The 27,912-nt window shown below is 39.6% G+C and overlaps 1 protein-coding gene across 1 annotated transcript; it reads right to left on the bottom strand.

Moving 5' to 3' along the window:
- Positions 1 to 1,475: 1,475 nt before the first annotated feature.
- Positions 1,476 to 5,046, bottom strand: CBLN2 (cerebellin 2 precursor). Its single transcript, XM_072152315.1, has 4 exons — positions 4,893 to 5,046; positions 3,983 to 4,446; positions 2,576 to 2,695; positions 1,476 to 2,296 (listed from the first exon to the last, which is right to left on the bottom strand). The coding sequence occupies exons 2-4, from the start codon at positions 4,322 to 4,324 to the stop codon at positions 2,099 to 2,101; spliced, it is 660 nt and encodes a 219-aa protein (XP_072008416.1). The 5' UTR covers positions 4,325 to 4,446; positions 4,893 to 5,046; the 3' UTR covers positions 1,476 to 2,098.
- Between the last annotated feature and the right edge of the window lie 22,866 nt (positions 5,047 to 27,912).

A 27,912-nucleotide genomic window follows, 5' to 3' on the forward strand; every position in this document is an offset into this window, starting at 1 on the left:
GCAACATGTTTCACTTCCTTCGTTAAAAAGCGTGCTACTTTTTAATTAAAAAGGTTGAATTATGTAGAAAGAAACATGATGGTTCTTACATTAACACTGTTTTTTAAGATTATATTATTAAAATGTTTATTTTACACTGTAACATTAAAATTTGCTGTATATTGCGGAAACTATCATTTTGCAAAAAAAAAAAAAAAGGTAATGTAGAACATAGATGGATAAATAGAAATGTATATATAAATAGATATATATATATATGTACATATACATATTTTATATGTACATATGTACATATCTCTTTCTCTCTCTCTCTCTCTCTCTATATATATATATATTATATATATATATATATATATGTATATTTAACACTAGGTACATACACACATATATATATATATATATATACACACACATATATATATATATATATATATATATATATTATACTTTTAACATGTAATGCTGTTTTAGACCGTACTCACTAATATATTTTAACAAAAAAAAATGCTGTCCCTGGTTACAGGGCCTTTAGTACTAGTATCCATAAAGAGGGCTTTTAGAGCAATATCCTGAATAAAACAAATGTCATAGATACACATCTTTATTGATCTACAAATCTATACAATGAAATATGCAGGAGGCTTTCAGCTTTGTGGTTCATAAGATTTAAATGTTACCTGTCATGGAGAAGGAAGAAATACTGCAGTAACTGTTCTGGGTGTGTATGAAGAATAGAAAACAACTTTAACATAAGTCTGTTATATATGTTATATTAATTTGGGATGAATATGCTTTTTTATTATATAGAGGTCTTACTGTCTCCATACCATAGCAGAGTCAGTGGTTCATTGTTATATTTGTATCACAACAGTAAGATTAAATTGATACGTTTGCAATCATTTAATAAAAGTGGTTATTACAGATGCCCTGTATCTAGGACACACTCTCCTTTCCTGTAAGGATGAATAATACATTTGTCTTGGAGCAAAGCCTTGTCATCTTCTTGTAGGAGCAAAGACTTCTGGGAGTCTGAATCTCCACTAATCTGAGGGGCTGCTTAGTCATGTCAACTGCTCATTGTCAACATGAGACTGGCATTTTGCTCAGGAACCATTGGTAATAATAGTTACATCGCAAATCACTGCACTGCGAGGTCTTAGTTTGAGAATATCCACCAATACAAGTGCACCTGTGTGTTTTTTGATCAGAATATCTGAAGTCATAAACTATTTCCATAGCTGTGGATTTAACCCCCTGCAAAGAATGTGTGTCCTGGGGAGTGTGGCTGCAGTATAAAGCACTGTCCAGTGCCATGAAATAGATGCATCAGTAAGTGAACATTTGTCCACTGGGCAGTGGTGGAGATGTAAGCTTCTTGGGAAGAAGAATGATGCAATTGTGCTGAAAGTGTCAGCTCTGTGTACAAGGAGACCCCATATAATCCAGAAAGTCAGAAGAGGATGCACTCAAGCAAAGACTTGGAAAGAAGACAGCTTTAATCGATAAGCTTTACTCTGCTTTACAGCTATATACGTTTTTGTATTGGTCAACCTAATTTACATCTCAGCACCCTGAAAAGAAAAGATCAAGAAATACACAAACAACACAAAAACGAAATAGGTAAATTCCAATCGTGCAAATGTCGCTTGTCTGTATAAAGCACTTCCAGAAATCCAAAAATATACATTACTGAGACTCAAGCCATTCGTTTCTTAAGGCTATACAAACACTAAAAGAAGCATTGCAAGGACACGGATTTGGAATCTTCTCTTTGTGATGCCTCCTATCAACTCTGTGGGTCCGAGGATTTGTCTCAGAACAACAACAAAAAAAGTCAATGATCCCAACAATAAATTCCGATATTGACTTTACAATCACAGGTACAAATTGCTCAGGTCGATAATTTCATTTCTCCTAAAGATCACTGTCGTCTAAAACTAATTAGAGGCGCAGTTTCCCAAGGAAATGTCAATATCATAGTAAATATGTTACCTAGAAGAGAATTTGTTCTTCTACAGAGAGGGAGGTCGGAGAGAAGGTCTTGTTCCACCACATTAATGGCTATATGGACTGTCCAGTCTTGCTTCTTCTTCTCTCCTTATAATGGAAATACTAAAAAGCCAGAGAAGGTCGAATATTTCCAGCCCCCCATGAGGTTGCCCCTGTCCAGTCTTAGGTGCACTTTATCAGCTCTCTCCATGTGCAGAAGAACCCCATTACTGGCCGCTTCTCTGGTGACATCCTGATCGCCAGCAAAGGCTGAAATGACCGGATAGTTATTCTGCATCAGGCTTACCTGGGAAGGAAAGAATAAAAATCTATCATGAGATTGTCAAAAGTGACCCACCCTATAAATATATTTCCCATCATCAGCCATTTGGTTATAAGACATTAGAAATATCTATTCTTCTATAACCCACCCACCGTTATCATCAATCTGGCAATGTATACATATAACCATGTCTCCTTTATATCAAGATGACATCACGACCAGAGGACCATTATTTATGTTACATACTAGATTATACATTGCAAAACAGTGGGATCTAGGTAAGTACAATATACGGTCACTCACCTGGATGGTCTGTCTGTTGTACACTTTGACCACATGAAAGCTGAAGCTATAGATTCCTTTCCTTGGCGCTACAAATGCACTGGATGCAAGGTCAAAGTGGTTTCCAATATTTACTAGCACCTAGAAAAGGTGAAGTGTAAGTTGTAAATCATCATAGTTTTCTATAGTGTGAAGTCGCAACACAGTGACAGCATCTAAGGTCTTCATAAATCACACTTGGTGTGAAGGCTACTATCTCTAGAAGTCAATCAATCTCCTCCTCTACACAATGAAGTGGAAAGCCAAGGTGAGGCAACAGTCTGCCTATATATTACATTAAAATAAACACATAAATGAAGGGAGTGATAAATGGAAATCTTTCAGTAGTTACAATATATCAACACACAAAAGAAGTCACAGCTTGGATTCTGCTCCTCCATACATCGGTCCCTCTGAAAAAAGCTTCCACTATTTTACAGGGAGCCGTTGAGCATAGAGCAAATACTAGGGTTAAAAAGTTCCATTGTATTTTATTATTTTATATTTCTCATTTGCCCAATTTTTTGAAAATATTACAGTCCTAGGAATTACATTTACAGATAAACCTTATGACAATTGTGACATCGGTTCCATGTACAGTATCCATTGTAAAAGCAGATTTATCCATATAATGCCAGGTGAATACATATAATATTCATCTGATTGAATAGTTCTGATCCTTTGTAATTGGGGATCTGTCTACAATGCGATGCGATCGTGTACAGTGACCGATTCCCCGTTAATAGAGAAGGGATGGTGCAGCATGTTGCATCGTGCTGAGAAATACACTTACATGTCTAACATCTGTCATAATATTTCTTAACATTAGGGGCTGTTACATAATACTGACGAGAAAATGAATGTCTAGATAGAAGATTTCTCATTTGTTTAATAACTATTACAGAACTGCACATTTACTGACATTTTCTAACTGATCCATAATTGCCGCGTTCACTACACACCTTCTACAATGGAGTAGGATTTACTCCTTGCTGCCTTCTGTATGAAAAGCTTATTGGGGAAAGTACATATTTCACAAGAAATAGCGATAGAAGACAAGCAAACTTTATGAAAGTCGTAGGTGAACCATCAAGTTGTCAAGAAGAAAATTGTGGGCTAGGTAGCATGTTATCTTATAGTGCACAATGTGTGGCTCTGCTCACATCTGCACCTGTTATGTGTCAGGCTCCATTACATTTTATGGGGAATGAACTTTATAAGTGGCAAATCAATGGGGCATCGCTTTATTAATGTCTATATTACAGCCCTGGCATCTGATCTGCTTTACTAATAGGCTGTGCTAGCGATTGGCCAATTCACACTCAGTTCTCTAGATGTTGAAATACATACAGTATCTTGTAATGGTATATTTCAGCATGTCACTTATACCTGATCGAAATAGATAGTCATGGTGCGGTTACTCATCTCAGAGGGCTCATGGTTGGTGTTCCTAATCGCAGAAAAAGCAACCTTGGCACTCCCAGATCGTACAGATATACCCAGAGACGATGTGATTGCTCCATCTGATGACGGGTTGGAATCGCAGACCACCAGGCACTTTCCCTCCAGCACTATAGGCTCTGTGTCATTCTGAGCATGGACTGTGGGTGGCGCTAGTAACATCAGCACCATGGACAGCATCACTTTAGCAACTCTCAGGAAGCTTTGCTCCCACTTCAAAGGCTTCACCGCAGCTCCTTTCTCTCCTGTAGCATTGCCCCATAGATCCATCCTGGCACAGCAATGAGCTGGCAGCCCGGCACTCCACAAGATGCTCTTGCTCTTTGGCAGTCTTGATTCTCCTATAGTCCCTTGCTTGAGTTCTCTTGCTCAGTTTCCTTGTTGGGCTGAACCTATAAATAAAAGTAGATTTATAATACAGAAAACTAGTCCTATCCTTCCAGATGTTCATAGAGGTTACTATTCATCAATAATATCCCTAGCCATATGGCAGGTAAGAAAGACCCTGCTCAATACCAGCACCACCTCCCTCAGACACATTCTGGATAGATTCATCTATAAATGACCCAGACCTTCTCATGGATGATAAACTTTCAGCATCTTGCTCCTGTGACCTGATTTAAAGGCCACTTACAGTAGTTGTCATTTGCTGTGTAAAATCAATAGCTGCAAGAAATCCCTGTCAAAAACTAAAACAGATCAATTCCCTCCATAGAAAGCTATTCCTGAGGCTCGCAGAAGTCAGGTTGGCAGCACATTAAGTCCCTTTCTGAACTTTAGGGCTGCCCCAAATTCCCCCATTGACACTGTCCAGCGAAAGAAGGAAGAAAAGTGTTACCTGGAAGGTCCATGGTGTTACAGTAGCTTCTTGCTTGCCTATGAAGTTGTATTGCTTAGGCACAACGAGCTGAGGTTGTGCTGGCAAACACACAGGAAAACAGGAGTCGCCTGATTCTACCCGCCCATCTCTAATAGTCTCCATCTCCCTCCTCTCTTCTCCTCTCCCTCCCTTGCTGTCATTTCCTCTCCCCTCAATGCAGGAGTTCATGCCTTTTTTGCTGCCTTGCACATATTATCCTGGTCACTTGTTATTATCTAGAAAGTGATCACCTGGGGGAATCCTTTAGGTTGCAGATGCAATTTGCAGGAGATACATAGTCACTGTGGTATACACAGCACAGGCATCAATAATCATCCAAAAGACACTAATAATATTATAGAGTCATTCTGCTCTAAGGTTATTGACCCTTTCCCTGATCAAGTAAAAGGTCTTGGCCATTATAGACATAGAGGTATCATTGCAATAGACATGTCCTTTAACAAATGCTGCATATGAGAGTGTTATTCTCCAGCACAATGCTTCATTGTTCATTTTGGCAAATGACTTATTTAACAGGACTATTGAACCTTCTGTTACTTCCCAATTAAATGGTAAAGCTGAATTGAGCCTCATTCATGGACGGTTTAGTGGCGACACCTAGTGATAGAATTGGGGAGGTAACGCTTAATGTGCCTCTTGGTGTTTGGATGGGGCAGTTCTAATCCTTAATTAAGTCTTTTCCCCAATGTGAGCAGAGCCTATAGCTTCATGGCTGCCAGTATGATGTATGCTGCAGTCAGTCCTATCATCAGTTATAGCTGTCTGCAGCTTCACCTACCACAGCTGGATGTATCATTGCCCTGTGCTAAATGAGTTGGAGCTTATAATGTCCTTAAGTATTTAAGAGCTGGAAAAACAAACGGCGGTGATTCTGTAAGAAGCCTTGAACAAACACAGGAGCAGTCCTACTGTATTCAGAAGAAGCCAGCTCACATTGCAGACATAATACAACCGAACATGCAGAATAAGAGAAGATCTATTCACTTGTTCCTGGTCACAGTATTTTGAGTCTTTATGACCAGGCACAATATAAATCCATTTTTGCAATAATCATTTTAATTGCCTTTTTTATTTGCAGGTGTTTTTTTATCTAATGAGATGCAGGATTCTCTTTTGATGATTTGTATTAAAAATATTTCACTTGTTTTATAACTTACAGGCATTTGAATTTCATGACTTGTAGAAATGTGTTTATGTGTTAGCTATTTCTTTATGAGTGATGTATGGGACTAACTATTTTATTATTATTATTACATGTATTGTGTCTTATTTTTGTCCCTCTAAGGTCACAGAAAACCCTAGTAAGGATAGAGCACGATTTGAGAGGGTGTAGAGCATGCAATCACACAATACCTGAGCTGAAGGTGCTGCACTTAATGTTCCACTTTCTTCTCTATGTTTCAATATAGAAAATTTATTGTAAATACAAAATAAAGACCTGTATTATGCACTTTACTTCATAGTTGGGGAGCCTGGTACAGATTTTACATTTTACGATGTAAATGCTTAAAGATATGCTTCAAATTGGGGACTTGGGTTGCTAAGGAGGTTTACACTATTTGTCACTTTTTGGGCTGTGTTGAGTGTATTTTGACCTATAAGCAGCCTCCTAACAATGACATTGCTCTAAAAAGCAGCTAATTATGACACAGTGGGGGATATTAATTAAGACAATGTGGAGTGTTTCTTAATAACTATTGCACTGCTGCATGTCACTCCAGAATTACTAAGAGTTTTGGACCTCTTAGTAACTTCAGCGTAGTACTTGTGCGCTGGAATGAGTGTAGATTTCAGCCACAACATACGCCAGTATTCATGTGCAGGTTATAGTAAATTTGGCAGGCCAGGCCATTCATGCCATGGTGCAACTTTTTCCCTGCTACGCCAACATTTTTTAAAAGTTGCGTGTGGGGTTTATAAGACTTAAAAAGTCACAAATTCTGTGGCGTTTTTCCTGATTTGGGACTTTTTCATGCCTTGTATACCAGAAATCTGGCATACCTGGCGTCATAAGTCCCCCCAATGTGATTCCACTCCATGTGGACAGGATCAATTTTAGCAAGGATGGGTTTTTTTCAGTTTATCTACTGCATTTTGACTGTATGCATGTTTGTTTTTTTGTTTTTTTTCAACATGGCTATATACATCTTTGTTTGGAAGCGTTTTTTATTATTGTACTTTTCATTTCTGACACCCAAATTTGTTATGCATTCATATAATTGTTGTAAAATGTGCCAAAATAAACAATTCCCCTTTAACTGTTGTGGCCAAGTTTTACAACAGGCAACCTGCTCCTAATCACACAAGCCGTGCACTGGTTGATGTAGATGTGTAGAAAAAAATTGACTGTATTAAGGTTGGTAACAATTTTTCAATCAAAACAAATTTATTTTTAAATGATCTCATCTGGATCAGCAGGATTACAACCCTTTTACTTTATGCCCTTCTAATTTTAATCTGCTGTAGGTGTTGCAGGTGTATTGTTACTTTGTGCCAACAATACAACAATTGTAAATACAAATAATACTGTTTATTTACACACAGGAGACATATTCCAGAGTACTTTACACAGGATTATTTTATGCTTCTGCAGGCGCTGAGCTTTTGAAAGCCATAAATGTGGATTTTAAAAAAAATCCACTGGTATAGAGCCCTACATCTCATTTGATGATGCTAAATAAGACATGAAAGCTTTCAGTCACTCTTCTGATGCAAGATACTGTGACATTTTATGGGCAGATTCTTCATGACATTCTTACCTCATATGGGACACTTGGAAAAAGAACACATTGAAAACATTTACAATAAATCCGATAAAGCCATGCATAGCTGGATGAGATGTCAACTTGGTTTTATTACAGTATGTACCTGTGTGATGATATTTCAGTGGCCTCTTGACAATTGGTTTTTTATGGAAACGTCCTATAGAATTCCCTGGGGGATTTTTGATGTGATCACACGGACATGTTTCATGGATGGGTAATGTCTAACTCGGCATCAATTTGCATGGATTAATGGTTTCTAAAGAAAACATCTTGAAGTAGATGTTGCAAGGCAAATTTGTAAAGAAAACCAGAACCAAATAAGACGTATTCCTTGGTGTATATGTGCATCTAGATATTTTATTTAAATTGTACTCAATGAGCTCAAGTCTTGGAGATGTATTCACAGAAAGGTTCTCAGCATACAAATCATAACGTTATTTTCCCATGCAAACACAAGCATTGTCAGGTACAACTGCTCTGAATAATTGGGACTTGAATGGGCGGTTCCAGTCTGTAGATGATATTATTATGATGCATGGCACAGGAGTAGATATATACTATATATATATATATATATATATATATACAGAAATTGCACTTTTATGAATCTACTTCTCCAGTGAAAGTTCAAAAAGGTTGATTTCTTTTGGCCATGGATAATAAAGTACAGTAAATATTTGTATGAGCCTTCAATACATTGTAAGCATGGAATACTTTTTTTAAGACAAGATACATCCCTCTCATTTTGTCACTGACCTGAAATTATTTCTGCTGCCAGCACGTTACAACCCTCAACAAATTTATTACTTTGACATAGAAATAGTTTGGATCTCAAAATGATTGCAAAAATTCACTTCTTCCTCATTTAAACTCAAAAACATGTTCTGCATTAGTACTAGTCTAAACATTAACTGTGGTGTATCCTAGGCAGGGCCGGATCAGTGTTACTTTTAGATCCTTAATAATACTAATAATCTTTATTGATATAGCACCATCTATTTCCGTAGCACTTTACAAATCATAGGGCACATAGCCTTGAGTAAAACCTTGGACTCTATCATTCTATGCCAGTTTTCTAGTGAAGAGGCAGTGAAATAATCTCAAATTTGTGCACAGTGCAAGAATTTGAAGAGGCATAGAGGGACGCGGCTGCTGCTGGAGTTCTTTTGAAAAACTAGCTAAACTTTCGCTTGCAGGTTTTCACGCAAAACTATGCCAGGTTAGAACTCGTAGTAGTAGTAGTGTAGTTTTGCCCGGTAATCGCGTTGCCTGTCGGATACATCATGAGGCCTAAGCAGGAGCGTCGATGTATGCAACCTCATGCACCTGGGATATAACGAAGCCCAGTTCTTGTGTCCCTTTAATGCTGCAGCCCTTTTCTGTTTCTTACTCCGCACTTCCCAAAGGCCATAACTCTCTTATATTGCCATTTACAGAACTGTATGAGGCTTGTTATCTGCAGGACAGGTCATGCTCTCTACTAGCATCATTTAATATTCATTGCAATGAACTGGGAAGCTGGAAAAAAAATTTAAATGGAATTCACAAAAAAATATTTCTGCCATTTTCCTATGCGCTTTGTTCTTAGCTTTCCTTGCATGGTCCAGATGACACCTCAACTTTATTCTTTGAGTCAGTTCCATCATATAAATTAAAGGCGTCCCCTACTTAAGGACACCCAACTTACAGACGATCCATAGTTAAAGATGGACCCGTCTGCCCACTGTGACCTCTGGTGAAGCTCTCTGAATGCTTTACTATAGTCCCAGACTGCAATGATCAGCTGTAAGGTGTCTGTAATAAAGCTTTATTGAAAAATTTTGAAACTCCAATTGTCACTACTGGGGCAAAAAAAAGTTTTGTCTGGAGTTACAATTATAAAATAATACAGTTTTGACTTACATACAAATTCTACTTGAGAACAAACCTATGGAACCTATCTTGTACGTAACCCAGGGACTGCCTGTATAGCTTTTTCATGGTTTAATAGATTTAACAAAAAATGTAAATCTTTTTCAAAACTTTTTCTTCAACATCATATTTTGTCATCCATATCTTATGTTACATGAGGTAATGAGGTGAAACCTCATGTCTGCTACATCTTTACCAAGACAGACTAAAAGGCAAGCTAAATATGTCAAATTCCCTTTAAACACACTAACAGCTGTGCATGTGAAGTGTGCCTGTGTAGTGTGCAGGGTGCACCAGATTCAGGATTCAGGAATCTGGCGACTAGTCCAACTGAGCACCAGAACGCCCCCTTATTTGCTGCAGACGCTTCTTCAATAGATGTGCAAGCAGTTTGCACTAAAAAGAACATGCAAAGTCAGTCAAAAAACTGGTGCACAGCCCTTAGTAAATGTACCCCATTGTCTACCATATCAACAGCGACTTGCATGTCGATAGTGAATAAAAAAATGCTCGGCATGAAATCAATGAAGAGTTAGCAACCATAGAGGTAGCTTGAAGCTTCTTGGACCCAATGCAAAATCTGTAGCAGAACTTCTCCTCCCAAAATAATGAACATTTATACAATTATGATATATAATTTATTATACCAAGCACCTCATGGGGGCTACTGGGCCCAAATGGAACTGCACCCTCTGTACCTTCTTAAGTTATGTCCCTTATGATGTCATGATATTCCACCAAGGAGTGGTTCTGTGGGTTCTGTGGGTATCATCTATTGTACTCATTTCCTTGATCATTAATGCACTAAATGTAGAACCACAAAACCTCACTTCCACCCCAACCCCAATTTCTAGCGGTAGTGTATTTACCCAATAAGCTTTTTTGCTGAACTTGTACATCTTTCTTTTTATGATAAGTTTACCACTGCCCTTCATGAGCTATGGCCATGAGCTAAAAAACAAGATGCTTAGATATTACTTTAAGCTGTCAATGACTAGCTTTCTATAAAAGCATTAGTTAAAAATAATGACCATGACCCATTGAACAGTGGGACCCCTTCACAGATGAAGTAGGTCCTGCACTCCAGGAGTTACATAATAATAATTATAATGCTTTATTTATCCCCAAAAAGGGATATTTGAGAGTCCCTTTTGTGTCGCAGCTGCACTATTCTTCACGCGACACAAATTTTGTCACTGAAATGGGTGGTCCGGTACTCAGCCAGAGGGTTCTCAATATTTAACATGCAAGGTTCGATAGAAATGTGTTGCACGGCCCAAAACTAAGTTGGTGTACTCTGTTAAGGCAGTTCAGGGGGCACCAGAGTTAAGAAGAACAGTCGACACACTTCATGAATCTGGCGCTCTCTGAACATATTGGCAAACTGAACATAGTGGTGTTTTTAGTCACTCTATGGGGCATATTTATCAGAACCTCTGCTCACCGCCAGTGGCGCAGAGGCCCTGAAATAATCGCAAATGCTAGCTTATTGCTAGCTTTTGCGATTATTTTCCCCAATCCGCCACCTTCACGCCAGTGGGGCGTGAAGGGGGGCGCGGCCGGCCGAGCGGGAGGCGCAGCCGGACGGGAGTGGGCCGGCGCGGGGCATTACTGTCCCCGCGCCTGCGCATTTGCTGCTGCCGGCGACTTTTCATACGTGAAAAGTCGCCTGGCGTAGGTTAAACGCTGCTGGCAGCCCGATACATCAAGAGGCAGAAGCCTCTTGATGTATCTGGCTGCGAATTTGCAGTTGAGCGCCAGCGTATGATAAATATCCCCCTATAAACTTATTTACCCTAATGCTATATTGAGATGTAATACAAGTTCCCCATGAAGCTACAGCTAAATAAATTGCACTTTCCACCACTGCCTGATAAAAATGACATAATAATGTACTACTAACATTAAAAGACTTGAAGGACCATAAAAAATATAACTGGCTGTATCCCTTTTCGATCTGCTTTCTTACGTGTTCACACCAATCTAATTTATAGTCTTTCAGGCACTGTTTTTACAACTTTCATGTGGTCCAAATGAAGGTGTCAATTTACACATCAAAAAAGCAGTGCAGAACTTTTAATAGATGTATATTGGTAAATTACCTAATAGCTTTCCCCCCACATTTACACACACATTACAAAAACATGAGGAATAGTAGCCAACATCTTAAACATTGGATCTAAGGTAGCAAGCATGACACCAGGAGACAAGAATTTTCAGGAGTAACCTCTGACGTATTACAATGGCAGTATCAGGACTATAATCAATATGGAGTCCTCTCTCAGGACTGTCTTGAGTATTCTCTCACATAGCCTTATGCTCTGGAATAAATAAATCAAAGATCCCTCCCTCTGGATATTTAGGCCATGGAACAATAGCAATCCGACAGTTCTAAGGCCTATGCGTGGGTAAAGACTGCGGATATTTCACCACCTCCATTTAACATTCAGACAAAAGCAATGGAACCATCAGAACCCCATTTGTTGAATCTTGGACTGCTATCAGAGACTAGATTGTGCTTACCTAACCACGGGCCTAATGACCAAAGACACCACAAACTGAGCCAACCTGTAATGATACCTGAGGGGTTTTGAAAATCATTTTCCTCCACTCAATAGGGATCCATTCCAGAAACCAAGAAAGGAGGATCCAATTCCACAAAATCCAGGCCCAAAGCTGAAACAAATACAAAATCAATTTAAAATCATTTATTTCCAAAACAAAAAAAGTAAGCAAAACTTTGATAACTCAAAAGATACCTGAAAGCATGAGTGATTTCCTGGAGTTTTCTGACAATGACTTGGTTTTGCAGAAGCAGTTCACCCGGAAGTGGTCTATTTAGTGCAGTACAGAATTCAGAATTCTTGATCCCGAAAATGTTCTTTTCTAGTTTTAGCAGCATGCTGAGCACAGGGAAAGGCTTTTAAAACAACACACCTGTGAACATATGCATGAAGAGACATGTCTAAAAGATAAGATTTATTGAAAAGTGGCCATCCCCTTTCATGAGCAACATATTATGATATATAATATAAAATCAGTTACAAATGACGTGTGTAATCATTTTTTTTTACCTATGGACATGACAAGGGTTCATGGATGAACATTTCTAGCATAATTGTGCGTTTTCTATCATATACTAACAAGATACAACATATAACATAGTCTTATATATGTTATATTTTTCTAGTGGTGTATATATATCTAACCAGCAGATACATAAGATGTCAATAATAATACAGACAATCCGTCACATGTTCAATATTTAGAAAAACAGACTAGTAACAGCATGTAGAGTATGGAGTGGTATGGAGCAAGTCTATCTCAGACAAGTCTCAGGTGTGTACAGAAAAAATATAGTGAGTAATGTAACACTAAAATAAAAGTTACACAACAATAAACCGTAGTAAATAAAAAGACAAAGAGGAAGGTCTCTTGTTGTGTAAAAAGTAGGTTGAATGGGGAAGTAAGGTCAAAAGGACGTGAACATAATTTGTCTAGCGACGGGACCATATTTTCAGGAATTTAGAGAGATTACGGTTCGTGAGAGCACAAATCTCTTCCAGGCATCATATATGGGATACTTTATTAATGCAGTTAACAGAGGGGCGGTTTGAGTGGAGCACCAGTGACTTTGCACCCAGTGCAGGTTCTAGCCAAAGTCAACGTTCGTCAACCTGTACATGGAAAAATGGGAAGGGGAGTTTATATTTGGAAGTTCTAATAGATTTATGGATAATTTCATTCTGTTTGCAAGCTATACTGATTATTGTGTGGTGATATGGGGAGGTTCAGAAGAACTTGAAGAATTTGGGAAATATATTAATGCTGATAAGTTTACCATATTTTTTGGACTATAAGGCGCACCAGATTATAAGGCGCACCTGATTATAAGAATGAATGACCAGCAGGAGGCAGACCTGTGCACAGTTCAAGGCAGTTGTTGTCTGTAAGTACAATTCATATATAAGGCGCACTGGACTATTAGGCGCACCTTTGATTTCTGAGAAAATCAAAGGATTTCATGTGCGCCTTATAGTCCAAAAAATACAGTAATCTAAAATTTACATATGAGAAAAATGAGAATCCAATTTGTTTTTTAGATTTAAAATTATTTTGTGAATGGTGTAAAATTAAGGGTAAAAATTACTTTAAGCCAGTCGATGTGAATAGCTTTATCCAGTAGACCATGTATTAACAATATACCAAGAGGCCAAATCAAAAAGATAGAAAAGAATTGCATGAACAAAGAAGATCTAGAAAGACAGACAGACATTATCAAAAAGAGTTTTTGGGAACGGGGTTACCCTGAGAAGTTATTTGAAATAGGGGAGAGAAGCAGGGAAAATATGGTGGAGAATGAAAATAAAATTAACCCTTTGTTTGTCACCACATATTATAAGGAGGCATTGAAAGTGGAAGTCGATTATACAGAAATATTGGTATAGTACAGGGCGACCCTATGATTGGGAATCTACTTCCTGATAAACGTAAGGTTGTTTTCAGAAATGCATCATTCTTAACAGATATATCTACAAATAGCTATATAAGAAACAATTTGGGAAATACTAACAAAGGGTTAATTAAAAAGATTGCACACTGTGCAAGATGCAAAGCATGTAGAGAAACAAATCAGGGGAGGCGACTAGGGGATAATAATGATATTGAAATAAATGGATGTGATAATATTGCACCAACTGTACATTTTTTTTCTTTATTTTGTCTTGTAAATATTATTACTGACTGAAGGAGCAAATGTTAATTACTGTTACAACTGGCCAGGAAATGATGTGCTAGCTGGAGCCTGGCACCACTATATAGTGGACCTGAGTGCTGCTTTCCCACCAAAAATCTATGAGAGACAAAGAAATATCAAAGCTGTCACGGGTGGTCCCCGAGCCATATGGCGGGTCACGGACTCACCCGTGCCTCTCGCACCCCGCCAGTGAGTCGCACGCGCAAGTCACAGGTCCTGTCTCCTTCTCCATCCTGTCGGGCCACGGGTGCTGCTGCCCTGTCCTCCTCTGCCGTGTGCGCACGTTCCTGACTCCTAGGGCAGGCCGGCTGGCTTCTGAAGATTTAAAGGGCCAGTACGCCACTAATTGGCACTGTCCTTTCTAAGGTAAACTATATAACCCGGCCTCTTCCTGTGACCCTTGCTGGATCTTTGTGCCTTGAGCCCTAGAGAAAGCTGTGTCTATGCCTTGTGCTGTTTCTGTGAATTTCCGTTGTGACCCTGTTTCCATTTATGACTTCGCTCCTTTGTCGCCTGCCCTCACCATCCTGACCTCCTGCCTGTCTCTGACGAGATTGCCTGCCGTTTTTGTACCTGTGGAACGACCTGGTGGTATCACGCCACAGTGCTTTGCGAAGGGCTCTGGTGAAAACAGGGTGCCACTTAGACTCCGGTCCCAGGTAATGGCTTGTGTCATCGTCCGCAGTGGTTCAGAGGATCCGCAACCTCTAAGCCTAACAATAGCTGTCCATAACTTGGGCTAATTCATAATTATGTGTCCCCAGTTACAGAGGAAAGCTATAGGATCTAGATAGCCTCAATTACTGAGTATCAAAAGCCTAGCTGCAGGGGAGCCCAGCCAATTGCAGAACACCCCTAATGTTAGGCCTAGGCACCCCGAGTTTGGTATGGGGTGACAGGGCATAAAAGGGGCAGTGTATCCGCTCTTCTCCTGACCTAGATGTGCCCATGACTCCACCCTAAATGGCCCTCTTCTTCACCTCCTGCTGGACTTCTGCTGGATGGGTGAGATCTGAAGATTTTTTATGACCTTATCTAATGTGTTCTAGTGATCATATGTTCATGCTGTCTGTGTATGCATAAAGACTTACCTTTGCCTCCAGATGTGGATGACACTAGTTCACTTTACTTTGAGTTTATGTACCTGATGCTTGTGTATGCTTAGGTACACATAGCATCTGTAGGATATACAAGTTGTACAAGGATGGTTAATTGATTTTTATACTCTAATTTGTGTGATGGTTTTCTTGGTTGTTTTTTTTTTAATAGAACTATTAAAAGTTATGTTTTATATGCCCTCACCTATATACATTTATTCTTTATTTTTGTCACATCGACGGCGGATTTCATGCAACACAAATCGGGGGGGTGGTGGTGTGGGCCGTCGGATGATCCATCTGATTCGGACTAAGCGTAGGATTAAACATTTAAATTGTGTCACAAGACATGCACTTATGTACACCAGAAAGAAGATGGTGAAGTCCAGCGGACCTGAGCATGGAGCGACACATGCAGGATATCGGGCACACGATGTAAGTGAACCGTGGAAGCTGTACATTCTCGTCGGACAACGCACCTTGGGGAACGCACAGGGATGGGTAACTAAATGTACCCCATAGTGTCTGCAAATTTTTAAAAAAGTACATCATTCAAGCCCTAGTTTATTGCGTTTTAGGCTATAGATAAAGTGAGAACACATTGGTGGGGAGAACAGATTAATGTTAAAATTAGTACAAGAAAAGGTTTTTGGATTCATAAATTGGGCACTTTAGCACCTGGGGGGTTAAATATTGATTACTGTTTGTATAATTATGAATAAATACTATGGATACATAGTATGGGTAAATATACAAAGTGGTTTGGGTTCACATTATATTAAATATGGGGATATAGATAAGTTTTGAATGGTTATAAAATATAGATAGATCTATGGAATATAGATATAGTACAGAGAGGTTAACACGTTATAGTTTAGTTGGGAATGCCATAAATTTGGCATTTTTCACTATTGTAGTTATAGGATATATATATATATATATATATATATATATATATATATATATATATATATATATATATATACATGACTTATATATGATTTGGTAACATGCTAAATTACTTGATGGAGAAAACAATAAGTAAAACTTTTTGAACATGGGAGATATTTTTAATATAGGTGAAGTTTAATAGCAATAACAGTTGGTTGTGTAAAGGCTCGGACTGATGTAGGAGATGTGAAAGGTTATTATAAATAGCCCACCAGAATAGTCATTAGTGAATGATTCCTCTATTGGTAAAACATATGCAAAGACATTATTGGTCTGATCATGCCATGTGACCAAGTTAAAAGGTAGAGGGGATTTCTCTTGGGATCCCGAATGACAGGTGGGTGTGTCGGCCCCATAGAAGTTGATGGGATAAAGTACAGTTGATTGGATGAGTACAACAGTTGGAGTAGTAATATATGAATGAACTGTATTCGAAGCGAAGGATAAGGGGGTGTGTTGGCTACATAGAAGTTGATAGGATAAAATAAAAAGCCCACCTAGCTCACCAAGTATTTGTAATATCTTTGGGTGTAGTGCTGCACTCTTAACTTTAACCCTCTCGAAGCTAAAACAACGATCCAGGACTGATCCAGAATTCCCAATGTTAAAATATAAAGAGATAGAAATAAAAATATATAGATTTCTTATCTGACCGGAGCTCCAGACGTTCACAGAGGTATTCACTCCAAACGTTCACAATAATTCTCGCTTGTCCTCCGCTCACGGCACAAATCCACAGATTCTCCAGAGTATCCCACTGTTCGGACCCACCTGGATGCAGTTTTCGTTCCTCTTATTGTTACCACCGTTCACCACAGCGGACCACTAGAAGAAACACGCACTCCAATCGTGTTGAATGTCTTCATAAAATGCTTTAATAAAATTAAATACTACTCACAAACGTTTAGTAAAAATGCTCATATCTATAGAAAGGACACCAGCATCACACGACCGAAACGAAAACTGCATCCACGTGGGTCTGAACAGTGGGCTACTCTTATCTGGAGAATCTGTGGATTTGTGCTGTGAGCAGAACGGAGGACAAACAAGAACAATTATTGTGAACGTTTGGAGTGAAAACCTCTATGAACGTCTGGAGCTCCGGTCAGATAAGAAATCTATATATTTTTATTTCTATCTCTTTATATTTGTAATATGTTTTTTTTGGAAATAATCAAAAGTATAACTGATGACTGAGGTTGGACTTCAGGAATGCCCTGAAAGAAGCTCTTTTGTGGCAAAACCCAAGGTCAGGCAAGTGAAATTGGCATCCTTACTAAGATTTTGATATGCACATTTTTATCTTGTATTTGTGAGTATGTTTTAATAAAATACTGCCGGATGACAAGAATGTACTACGCTATGTATATGAATGCCCACTATTTAGCAATTTGCTGTGAATAACAGCGAAGGTGGAGGAGGAACGAGTAGTAGCGTTTGGTGTCTAAATGGTGGCTTATTCTTGAGCAATACTGGGGCACATTTACTTACCCGTCACGTCGCGATCCCCGCTGTGTGTTGTCCGTTGAGGATTCGGATCTTCCGTGATTCACATAGCTTGTGCGCCCGATTTCCTGCATCCGTCACTGCCCGCTGAGGTCCGCCGGAGTTCACCTTTTTCTTCCTGGTGCGTGTAAGTGCTGATCTTGCGACACACTTTCACCTTTAAATTCCAAGGTTTGTCCGAATCAGTCGGGTTGTCTGACGTCCACGCCCCCTGATTTGTGTCACATGCAAGCCCGCGCCGATGCGCCACAACCCGATCACGTGTGCCAAAAAACTGAGGCACTTCAGGGCAAAACGGTAAAAAGTTGGGAAACCCGACGAAAATACGCTGCTCGGATCCTTAGTAACTGTGTCCCACTGTCTGGTGGTGTAGTAAAACCTCTAATATCTGGATCACGTATGTGAGACACTACATAGGATCAAGACTAAATTTTCTTTTTACATATAATCAGCATCCAGCTGGATGTCCTGCGTAAGGACCTGGTGCAGACTTCCCACATTGGCTCCACGCTGGGAAAGAGACATGCCAAGACCTATGGAGCCAAGGCAGTTGTGAACTGAGATATGTCAAGTTTTTGTGGTGCCTGGCGGTAGGCCTGCACCTGGTGAGCTGGGAACCTCTATGTTTAGAAAGTGCCGGGGAGGCGTCGACTTTATTTTGATGTTTTGTTTATTTTGTATACTGTCAAATAAAACTAGTTGAGGTCAGTTGTACCATAAATTGCACAATGTGGACAGTGAATTTACTGATGTGGTGGTGAATTGTACCCGTCTGCCCCAAGAGATGATAATCCCAGACCAAATCCCTTACACGGTATAAGGGTATAAATGAGAGGGGGGATAAATTGGTAATAAAGAAAAAAAATGTTATCTTGCGCACTATTATCATGATGGGACCTTCCTATGCAGGATGTGAAAGGTATTTTCCAACTCATGATTGCATCTGAGACAGAGGATAATAAGTAGTTCAAAGAGAACCAATTATTAGGATTAGCTTACATATTGATCCCTAGATATGTGACAGCTGTATCAGACTAATCAAATGGGGTAAATGCAGATAGCTGTGAAATTACAGAAGAGGTGAGAAATGTTCCGTGCCACTGATTTAGAGGTTTATGTTTGAACGCTTGGATATAGTTGAAATGTGTATGTATGAAAGTGTGAATGCACAGAAAAAGTGTTGCTCAGTTCTAATGACTGGCATCAGATCCTGCACACACAGCACAGTATATACAGACAGTCCCCGGGTTACATACAAGATAGGTTTGTTCTTAAGTCAAAACTGTATGTAAGTCAGAACTGTATATTTTATAATTGTAACCCCAGCCAAAACACTTTTGGACTCTGTGACAATTGGAACTGATCATTGTAACCTGGGACTAAAGTACAATAAATTATCAACATCCAGAGGTCCGTCTGTAAGTAGGGGTTGTCTGTAAGACGGGTGTTCCTGTATACAGTGCAACCTCTTTGAGCAGATCTCTTTGTACAAGAAGGGGTGGTCTGCAGATAGGAGGCAGTTCCCGTAGAGTATAATGGCAAAAAATCAGGGAATTAATTCAAAAAACAGTCTTTTACGGAGGGGTCCTCTCAGAGAGGTGGTCTTCTGGAGAGGTTTCACTGTGTGTATAATATATGTACACATACTGTTATGCTGCCATGTGTTCATCTTTTTATTCCTATGTTGGTGTATTTTAGTGCAGGTGGACATGTTTTAGGGTGCGATCACACATGGAAGTAACACATGCATTTTCAAACCCATAAGAGCTGTTAACATTGTGTAAATGAACACATGCATTAACACTATGTTAAAGCATGTGTTAAAATTTCATTAACAAATACATATGTTAACATTATATTAACACTAGGTTAACACAGGTAAACACAATGTTAACAGCTATATAATCAGGCAAATCTCCTCTTCTCAGCTGTTCTGATGCGTTTGAAAACACATGCGTGAATACCACGTGTTAACGCACCCTTAATAAAACTTTTTCTTTGTGATGTAGTAGATTACTGTATGATACATGGATCCAGTGCTCTGTGTCTCCCCTGCCTTGCTCTCCACTAGATCTCTGTGCAAGCAGTAACACTGATTCTGTGTCCTGGTTTGCGCATGTTCACGTAAATGCCCTGAGTGCTATTGGCATCACTGTCCATAGCTGATGTTACAGCCAGGAAGTCCTGCCCACTTCAGAAAAAGCTGAGTGTGGTTTATAGATAGCCTCATATATCTATTAGCTCTATATCTCAGGATAGGAAGAAGCCAGCAGCATGATACATTATTGTTGTCAAAAGCTCTCTCCAGCTGTGCTTAAACTATTTTTTGTCAAGTAACAATTACACTTTAAATAGTTTTTTGCTGAGGGTGAGCGGTGTATTTACAAATTAAGACAGGTTTACAGAGGTTAGAGAGTATGTTTGACATTGAAAAATTAGGTCAGAAAGCAAGGCTAAAACAAAAGATGAGAAATGTTTTTACCTTTTTGCTCTCTATTTCTCGTTGGTCAGTCCCCATCAGACCGGAAGTGATAAAGTCATGTTCTTTGAACACCTAACTACTGAGCCAATCGCCTCAGCAGCCAAGAGCCAATCATTCATACATGATTATTGTAGATAGTGATTGGCTCAGTGGAGCTCTTGATGTTGGAGCGGAAATATGATATAGTGGGTATCAGCGAGACATGACTGGACAGTAGCTATGACTGGGCTGTTACTATATGGTTATAGTCTTTTTAGAAAGGATCGTATAAATAAAAAAGGGGGAGGGGTTTGTTTATATGTGAATTCTTGCCTCACGCCTGTCTTGCGAGATGACATCAGTAACGCACATGTGGAGTCCCTATGGGTGGAGATAAGGGGAGGGAAAAAGAATAATACAATATTACTAGGGGTTTGTTATAAGGCTCCAAATATAATGGAGGCAACAGAGGAAATGCTGACCTGATAGGGTATCAAAACTACAGGTTGGGGGAACCTGGGGAATAGTGATCATAATATCATTGATTTTGTACTACGGTTTACTAAGAACGTTAGGGAAGGGGCAACCAACACTCTAAACTTCAGGAGGGAAAATTTTCAGCAACTAAGGGAAGACCTTAAAGGCATATACTGGGATAATGTTCTCAAATACAAAAACACCCCCAAAAAATGGGACTTTTTCTCATATATTCTGAAAAAGTCCTGTGAGAAACACATACCTTATGGGAAAAAGCATAAGAGGAACAAGAAACAGCCAATGTGGCTAACTAGTCTTGTAAGGAAAGCAATAAGCGAGAAACATAAGGCGTTTGAGTTGCTAAAACGTGAAGGTAGCGATGAGGCATTACAGGATTATAGAGAGAAAAATAAATCCTGTAAAAAGCAGATAAAGGCTGCAAAAATAGAGACTGAGAGAAAAATTGCCAGAGAGAGCAAAAATAATCCCAAAATTATTTTTCAAGTGTATAAATGATAAGAAACTAAAAACAGAGAGTGTGGGTCCCTTTAGAAATAACATGGGGGTCATGGTGGAAGGAGATGAGGAAAGGGCCAGTCTACTGAATGTCGCCTTCTCAACTGTCTTTACCCAGGAAAATCCCCTGGTGGAAGACACAATGAGGAATAATGTAAATTCTTTTTGGAATGTCAACAGTTTAATCCAGGAAGAGGTACGGCGCCGCCTCGCAAGCATTAAGATAGATAAATCACCGGGGCCAGATGGTATACACCCCCGGGTTCTGCATGAACTATGTACCGTGATAGACAGACTGTTATTTTTAATATTTGAAGATTCACTAAGGACTGGTTATGTTCCACAGGACTGGCGCATAGCAAATGTGGTACCAATATACAAAAAAGGATCAAAAAGCGATCCTGGAAACTACAGACCTGTGAGTCTAACTGCTGTGGTGGGGAAAATATTTGAGGGGTTTGTTAGAGATGCTATCCTGGAGTATCTCACTGTGCACAACCTTATAACCCAGCGTCAGCATGTGTTTATGTGAGATTGGTCCTGTCAGACTAATCTGATTGGTTTCTACGAGGAGGTAAGTTCAAGACTGGATCTGGGGGACGCTGTGGATGTTGTATATCTGGACTTTTCAAAGGCATTTGACACCGTGCCACATAAAAGGTTGGTATATAAAATGAGACTGCTGGGAATAGGAGAAAATCTGTGTATTTGGGTAAGTAATTGGCTTAGTGATAGAAAACAGAGGGTCGTCATTAATGGCACATTCTCAGATTGGGTTGAGGTTACTAGTGGAGTGCCACAGGGGTCAGTATTGGGGCCACTTCTTTTTAATATTTTTATTAATGACCTTGTAGTGAGTTTACACAGTCAAGTTTTGCAGATGATACTAAGCTGTGTAAAGTAATAAATACTGAGGTCGATAGTTTAGCATTACAGAGGGATTTGTGGAAGCTTGAGGAGTGGGCAGATTGATGAGATTTAATGTAGATAAATGTAAAGTTATGCACTTGGGCCATGGAAACAAAAAGTGCAATTATGTTCTAAACGGTCAATTACTTGGTAAAACTGGAGCTGAAAAGGACTTGGGGGTATTGGTGGATGGTAAACTTAATTTTAGTGACCAGAGCCAGGCAGCTGCTGCCAAAGCAAATAAAATTATGGGATGTATCAAGAGAGGAATAGATTCTCATGATAAAGACATAGGGGCAAATTTACTTACCCGGCCCATTCGCGATCCAGCGGCGCGTTCTCTGCTCTGGATTCGGGTCCGGCCGGGATTCATGAAGGCAGTTCCTCCGCCGTCCACCAGGTGGCGCTGCTGCGCTGAAAATCATCTCCACGCGCCGGAATGCACCACCTCGGACCAGGTGAAGGTAAGCGGTCACCAAGCGACACTTTTTCGGGTTTTAAATGCGGCGGTTTTTCCGAATACGTCGGGTTTTCGTTCGGCCACGCCCCCCGATTTCCGTCGCGTGCATGCCGGCGCCGATGCGCCACAATCCGATCGCGTGCGACACAATCCCGGGGCAATTCAGGTACAATCGGCGCAAATCGGAAATATTCGGGTAACACGTCGGGAAAACGCGATTCGGGCCCTTAGTAAATGACCCCCATAGTTTTGCTCTTATACAAATCCCTGGTCAGACCGCACATGGAATATTGTGTACAGTTTTGGGCACCAGTGTATAAAAAGGATATAGTAGAGCTGGAACGGGTGCAGAGGAGAGCAACCAGGATTATTAGGGGAATGGGGGGATTAGGATACAATGACAGATTAAAAAATTTGGGATTATTCAGTTTAGAAAAAAGACGACTGAGGGGAGACCTCATTACAATGTACAAATGCCTGAACGGACAGTACAAGGATCTCTCCAAAGATCTTTTTATACCTAGGCCTGTGACCAGGACAAGGGGGCATCCTCTACGCCTAGAGGAGAGGCGATTTTACCATCAACATAGACAAAGTTTCTTTACTGTAAGAGCAGTGAGACTATGGAACTCTCTGCCGCAGGAGGTTGTTATGGCGGACTCTATGTACATGTTCAAGAGAGGCCTGGATGCCTTTTCGGAGAGCAAAAATATCAAGGGTTATGGGGATAAAACATTTATTTAATTCTTAAAGGTTGGACTTGATGGACTTGCGTCTTTTTCCAGCCTTATATACTATGATACTATGATAAGGGTACACATTTAATGTTATTACTAATAATCGAATGGGAACTGGGAGCCTTGGAGATAAAGCACTGATGCCCTGCAAAAAGGGAAGTAAATCTATTTCTTTTTTGTGTAGCCACAAACTGCCATTTGCTCCCCCCCACATTTTTAAAAGTAATATAAGCCCTTTAAAATAATGTATTTTATAATTTTTTTAAACTATTAGAATGTGTATATCCCTAGTACTCATGTTTTATTTGTATTACTTTTATGAGCTCTCACTCCAATTTACTGACAATAATTATGTGACAGTCTGTCTATAATTCATTACATGCTCCTGATAAACTTACTATGGAAATCATAATTTATTCCTACATTGCAGTCATACCAGCCCTTTAGTCAAGCCCTATAGTTCACTTGGTCCTGACACTGTTACTGATACCAAATGTATGATCATGCAGTTGAGAGTAACTGTTTATATTGGAACAGATTCATTTACTAGTGAACAGCTCTTAATATAGGATTTAATTGCGATGTGTCATCAATTACACACCATTCCCTTCCATAGCCATTACTTCCTCCGTACAATTAACATGTTTTGAAACTGAATCAGAATTCCTCCGGAAAATAAGGAAGCATAAATCCGAGTGTTTATGTGCACAATAATCCTTAACAAGGAAATGTGTTTCACATATCCACCCAGCTGTAAACAGCAAGGAATGAATGTAGCGTGCACCTACATGAAAAATACCCTCCAGTAAAAGCTGCCACTGATAGCAGCTATGGATGACTGCACATTCATTCCTGGCCACAAGGGAAAATTAAACAAAAGTTATCTATAGAAAAGAAGCCTAGCATGCAAGAACACAAGCAAAGCTTCAATAGCTGAGAAACGTTGTGTTAATTGGCATATTACATCTAGCGCCATACATGAAAAAGTGTCATGTTACTTTATAGGACTAATTCTCAGTACAAATGTCTAATATATAAAAGGATTATACGCTACATAAATTTACTTTATTACAACCATATATAAAAGAATACTGTGAAATCTGCTCAATGAGCAAAACCCCATAAATGATAATGGAGCTATTATTTGTGGGAATAAAGCAAGGGTGCTGCAGGCAATGATATTTTATAATTCCTAGATGTAAATACAGCAAAAAGCTGTCTACAAGAAACCGAATACATAATAGCAGCAGGAATCATGCACACAATTTCACAGTTTTGACTATTAAATTGCTTGATATTTACCAGGATCCTTTCTTGTTTACACAAAGATCCTATTTCTAGAAGAATCAATGGTCTAGGTACACTGGCTCGTAAAGGGAAAAAGAGTTGGCTATGAAAGCTATCGGAAAGGGCAGCTATGGTCTAAGTAATATATGTGACTTTCCTGAGAATAATATAAAGAAAGATGGCAATCAGATGTACTTGACATTATTATGTTCAGCTTTTAAAGGGCATTTTACAAGGAGCAGAAGATAAAAGCAGTTTTAGAAGTTGAGGCTCTTGGGGTTAGAAGAAAAATAACAAAGTGAATAGAAAAGGAGGCAGAGAGGTAAACAGAGATGGTGTGTACAGTGCCCCATGAACTATGTATTTAAAGGGAATAACATAAGTAGATGTTTATATGTGCAATATACAGTCATGTTATTTATCCCAGTGTTTATGGAGGTGTGAATACAAAGAATAACACTGACATTAGTTTTTTTATAAATTGTCTGACATATAAGTCTAGATGATACAATTGCAAGAAAGAAAGGGTCTGGAATGTGTAGGTAGATACAGATGGTGGATTATAGCTTATTTTTTCCTCATAACTGTCACGGCCGTACCCGCAATCCTCTGTACGGATCGCGGGTACACCCGTGCCCTCCTGTGTGGTGTGGTTACCCCCCTGTCCGAACTTAACTCTCCTGGTTCGGCTCCGGTCCCAACCATGCCGCAATCCTGCTGTCTGTCTGGGTCACGCGTCCCCCGTCGGCTCTGTAGGATTTAAAGGGCCAGCGCCCTCTAATTGCCGCTGGCTAATCCAGCTCGCCCTTATAATCCGGCACCTCCCTTCACTCACTGCCGGATCTTAAAGTCATTTCCCTCCTGTGTTTCCTAGTGTTCCTGCCTTCCCAGGTTTCCTCCGTTTTTCTATTCTCCAGTGTTCCTCTGAGTTCCTGTATTCCCATGTTCCTGTGGCGTCCCCGTTTTCTTGCGGTGTTCCCGTATTCCTGTGGCATTCCTGTGTTCCTGTGGTGGTCCCGTGTTTCTGTGGTGGTCCCGTGTTTCTGTGGTGGTCCCATGTTCCTGTGGCGATCCTGTATTCCTGTGGTGTTCCTGTATTCCTGTGGTGGCCCTGTATCCCGGTGGACATCCCGAGGTCCTGCCATCCCGAGGTCCTGCCTTCCCTGCCTTCCCCTACCCCCTACCATGCTGTGAATAAGAGAAAAATAATTAAATAAAACATTTTTTAAAAAAGAGAAAATTCTGAAAGTGTATCCCATTTTTGCAGGTCATTATTCTCAATATACCAGAATTTTTTAAAGTTTTTATTCTGACAAGCACATTTTTCCATTCCATAATTGTTGGTAATTTGAAGTCTTTTCATTTCAACACCAAAATGTAACTGGCCAAGGACAATGCTTTTAATATGATGTTCCCTTGTCTCCTTGCTCCCCTTAACCCTATTGTACAGCCTAAAATGGCCATTTAAAAACCTAGTCATAATGACAGGATTGGAAACGCAACTATCTTTCTCCATAATGAACTCTAATATTCTCCTAATATCACCCACTATATGTTTGGGTAGCCAGTAAACTTCTGTCTATGGCAGAGCAGGCAATAATATGTTCTCTGTTTTGTTGTAGTCTGTACAATGCACAGGACGTCTGTGTCCTGATGCAGGTGGGGCTGTGACATCACCACTACGCTGCTTACGCCAGTACGCTGACGGGAGTACAATTTTATTATTTTATGTGGGCAGAGACTGTATCTAGATGTATTACTGTGGGGGGAGGCAGCTGTATTTAGATGTATTACTGGGGAAGGAGGCTGTATATAGATGTATTACTGGTGAGGAAGAGGTTTTATATAGAAGTATTACTGGAGGGGGTGGTGGCTGTATATAGATGTATTACGGCCAGCGGCGATAAGCGGGCATACAGTGGGTGTTACCGGTAAGCCTTTGCTGCAATATGCAGCAAAGACTTACCGGCTATGGAGAGGGCTCAGCCCATGAGCCCTCTCCATGCACCCGGCATATGGCGTATTACTACGTCAAATGTCGGTAAGGGGTTAAGCCATTATCATAATTTTAGAAGTTTATTTTAAAAGGAAAGAGGCCATTGATATAATCTAGAAAGATTACCACAGTCACAGTGCCTGGACTACTCCTAGTGGCCCTGGTTTATCATGATGGATTTTGATGGTAGATTTTCCTATACTACTGATACAGAGGCTTATTAACTTGATTTTTGGTTGGAGCAATATTCAATCTGTCTCTGATCTGCTTAGTCATCCTCTGACACAATAAAAGAGGAAAAAAGATTTGGTGTGCTAAATAAACTTCCAAATGAGCACAAAATAGTGAAAGCAAAGATCAACACAACAACTAGAGACAAATGATCAGGTTCTTTATGAAAACTTAAATTCTTCACAAAAATGAAGTCCCTGGCATTTTGTCACAACTAAGTTTTCTGAAAATGGCAGCTACATGGATTTGAATGTTAAGTAAAAAGCCTGGAAACAGTACATCACATATGATGACGTGCAGCTAGCCCATCAGCAGCTAGCCAGCCCTTGTGATGTCACAGCCCACGTAAATGCCTGATCCCATGTGATTTCTGCAATTTGCTTGCTGCCTACATGTATTGACAAATGTGTCAGTGCTGTATATTAATGTAGAGTGCAGGGATAGGAGTCTGGAGCTGTTGGGGGATATTGTTGGAGACAATACACATCACACAATGCAAGCTGGCTGCCATTGGTCATGTACAGGGTTAATAATCCCTGTTCCCTTCTGCTGAAAGTTTGCCATCTTTTTTTTATTTATATACAAACTTTTTAAAAAAATTTAACTTAAAAATTGAAATACAAAAATTGTAGTCAGACATTGAAATAATACAGTATAGTAGCCGCACAATTTGCAGTTTTACGGTTGTTATAGCAGGGATGTGAACCTGCAGGCTACTAGACATAGTCTACAGGTAACCTGTAATAACATACGTAGAGATATTAAAACAACAGTTAACCAGTGTATAAGGCAACACATTATCAGGTTTTGTAATATGTATCTTCAGAAAAAGGAGAAAACAATAAAGTATTATGTGTAGTGAGGTCTGATGAGGTCTAAGAAAAGACTGGAATGGGAATCATTACAAGCACAAGTTCA

The sequence above is a fragment of the Engystomops pustulosus genome, chromosome 5 (assembly GCF_040894005.1).
Source record: "Engystomops pustulosus chromosome 5, aEngPut4.maternal, whole genome shotgun sequence".
NCBI classification, from domain to species: Eukaryota; Metazoa; Chordata; class Amphibia; order Anura; family Leptodactylidae; genus Engystomops; species Engystomops pustulosus.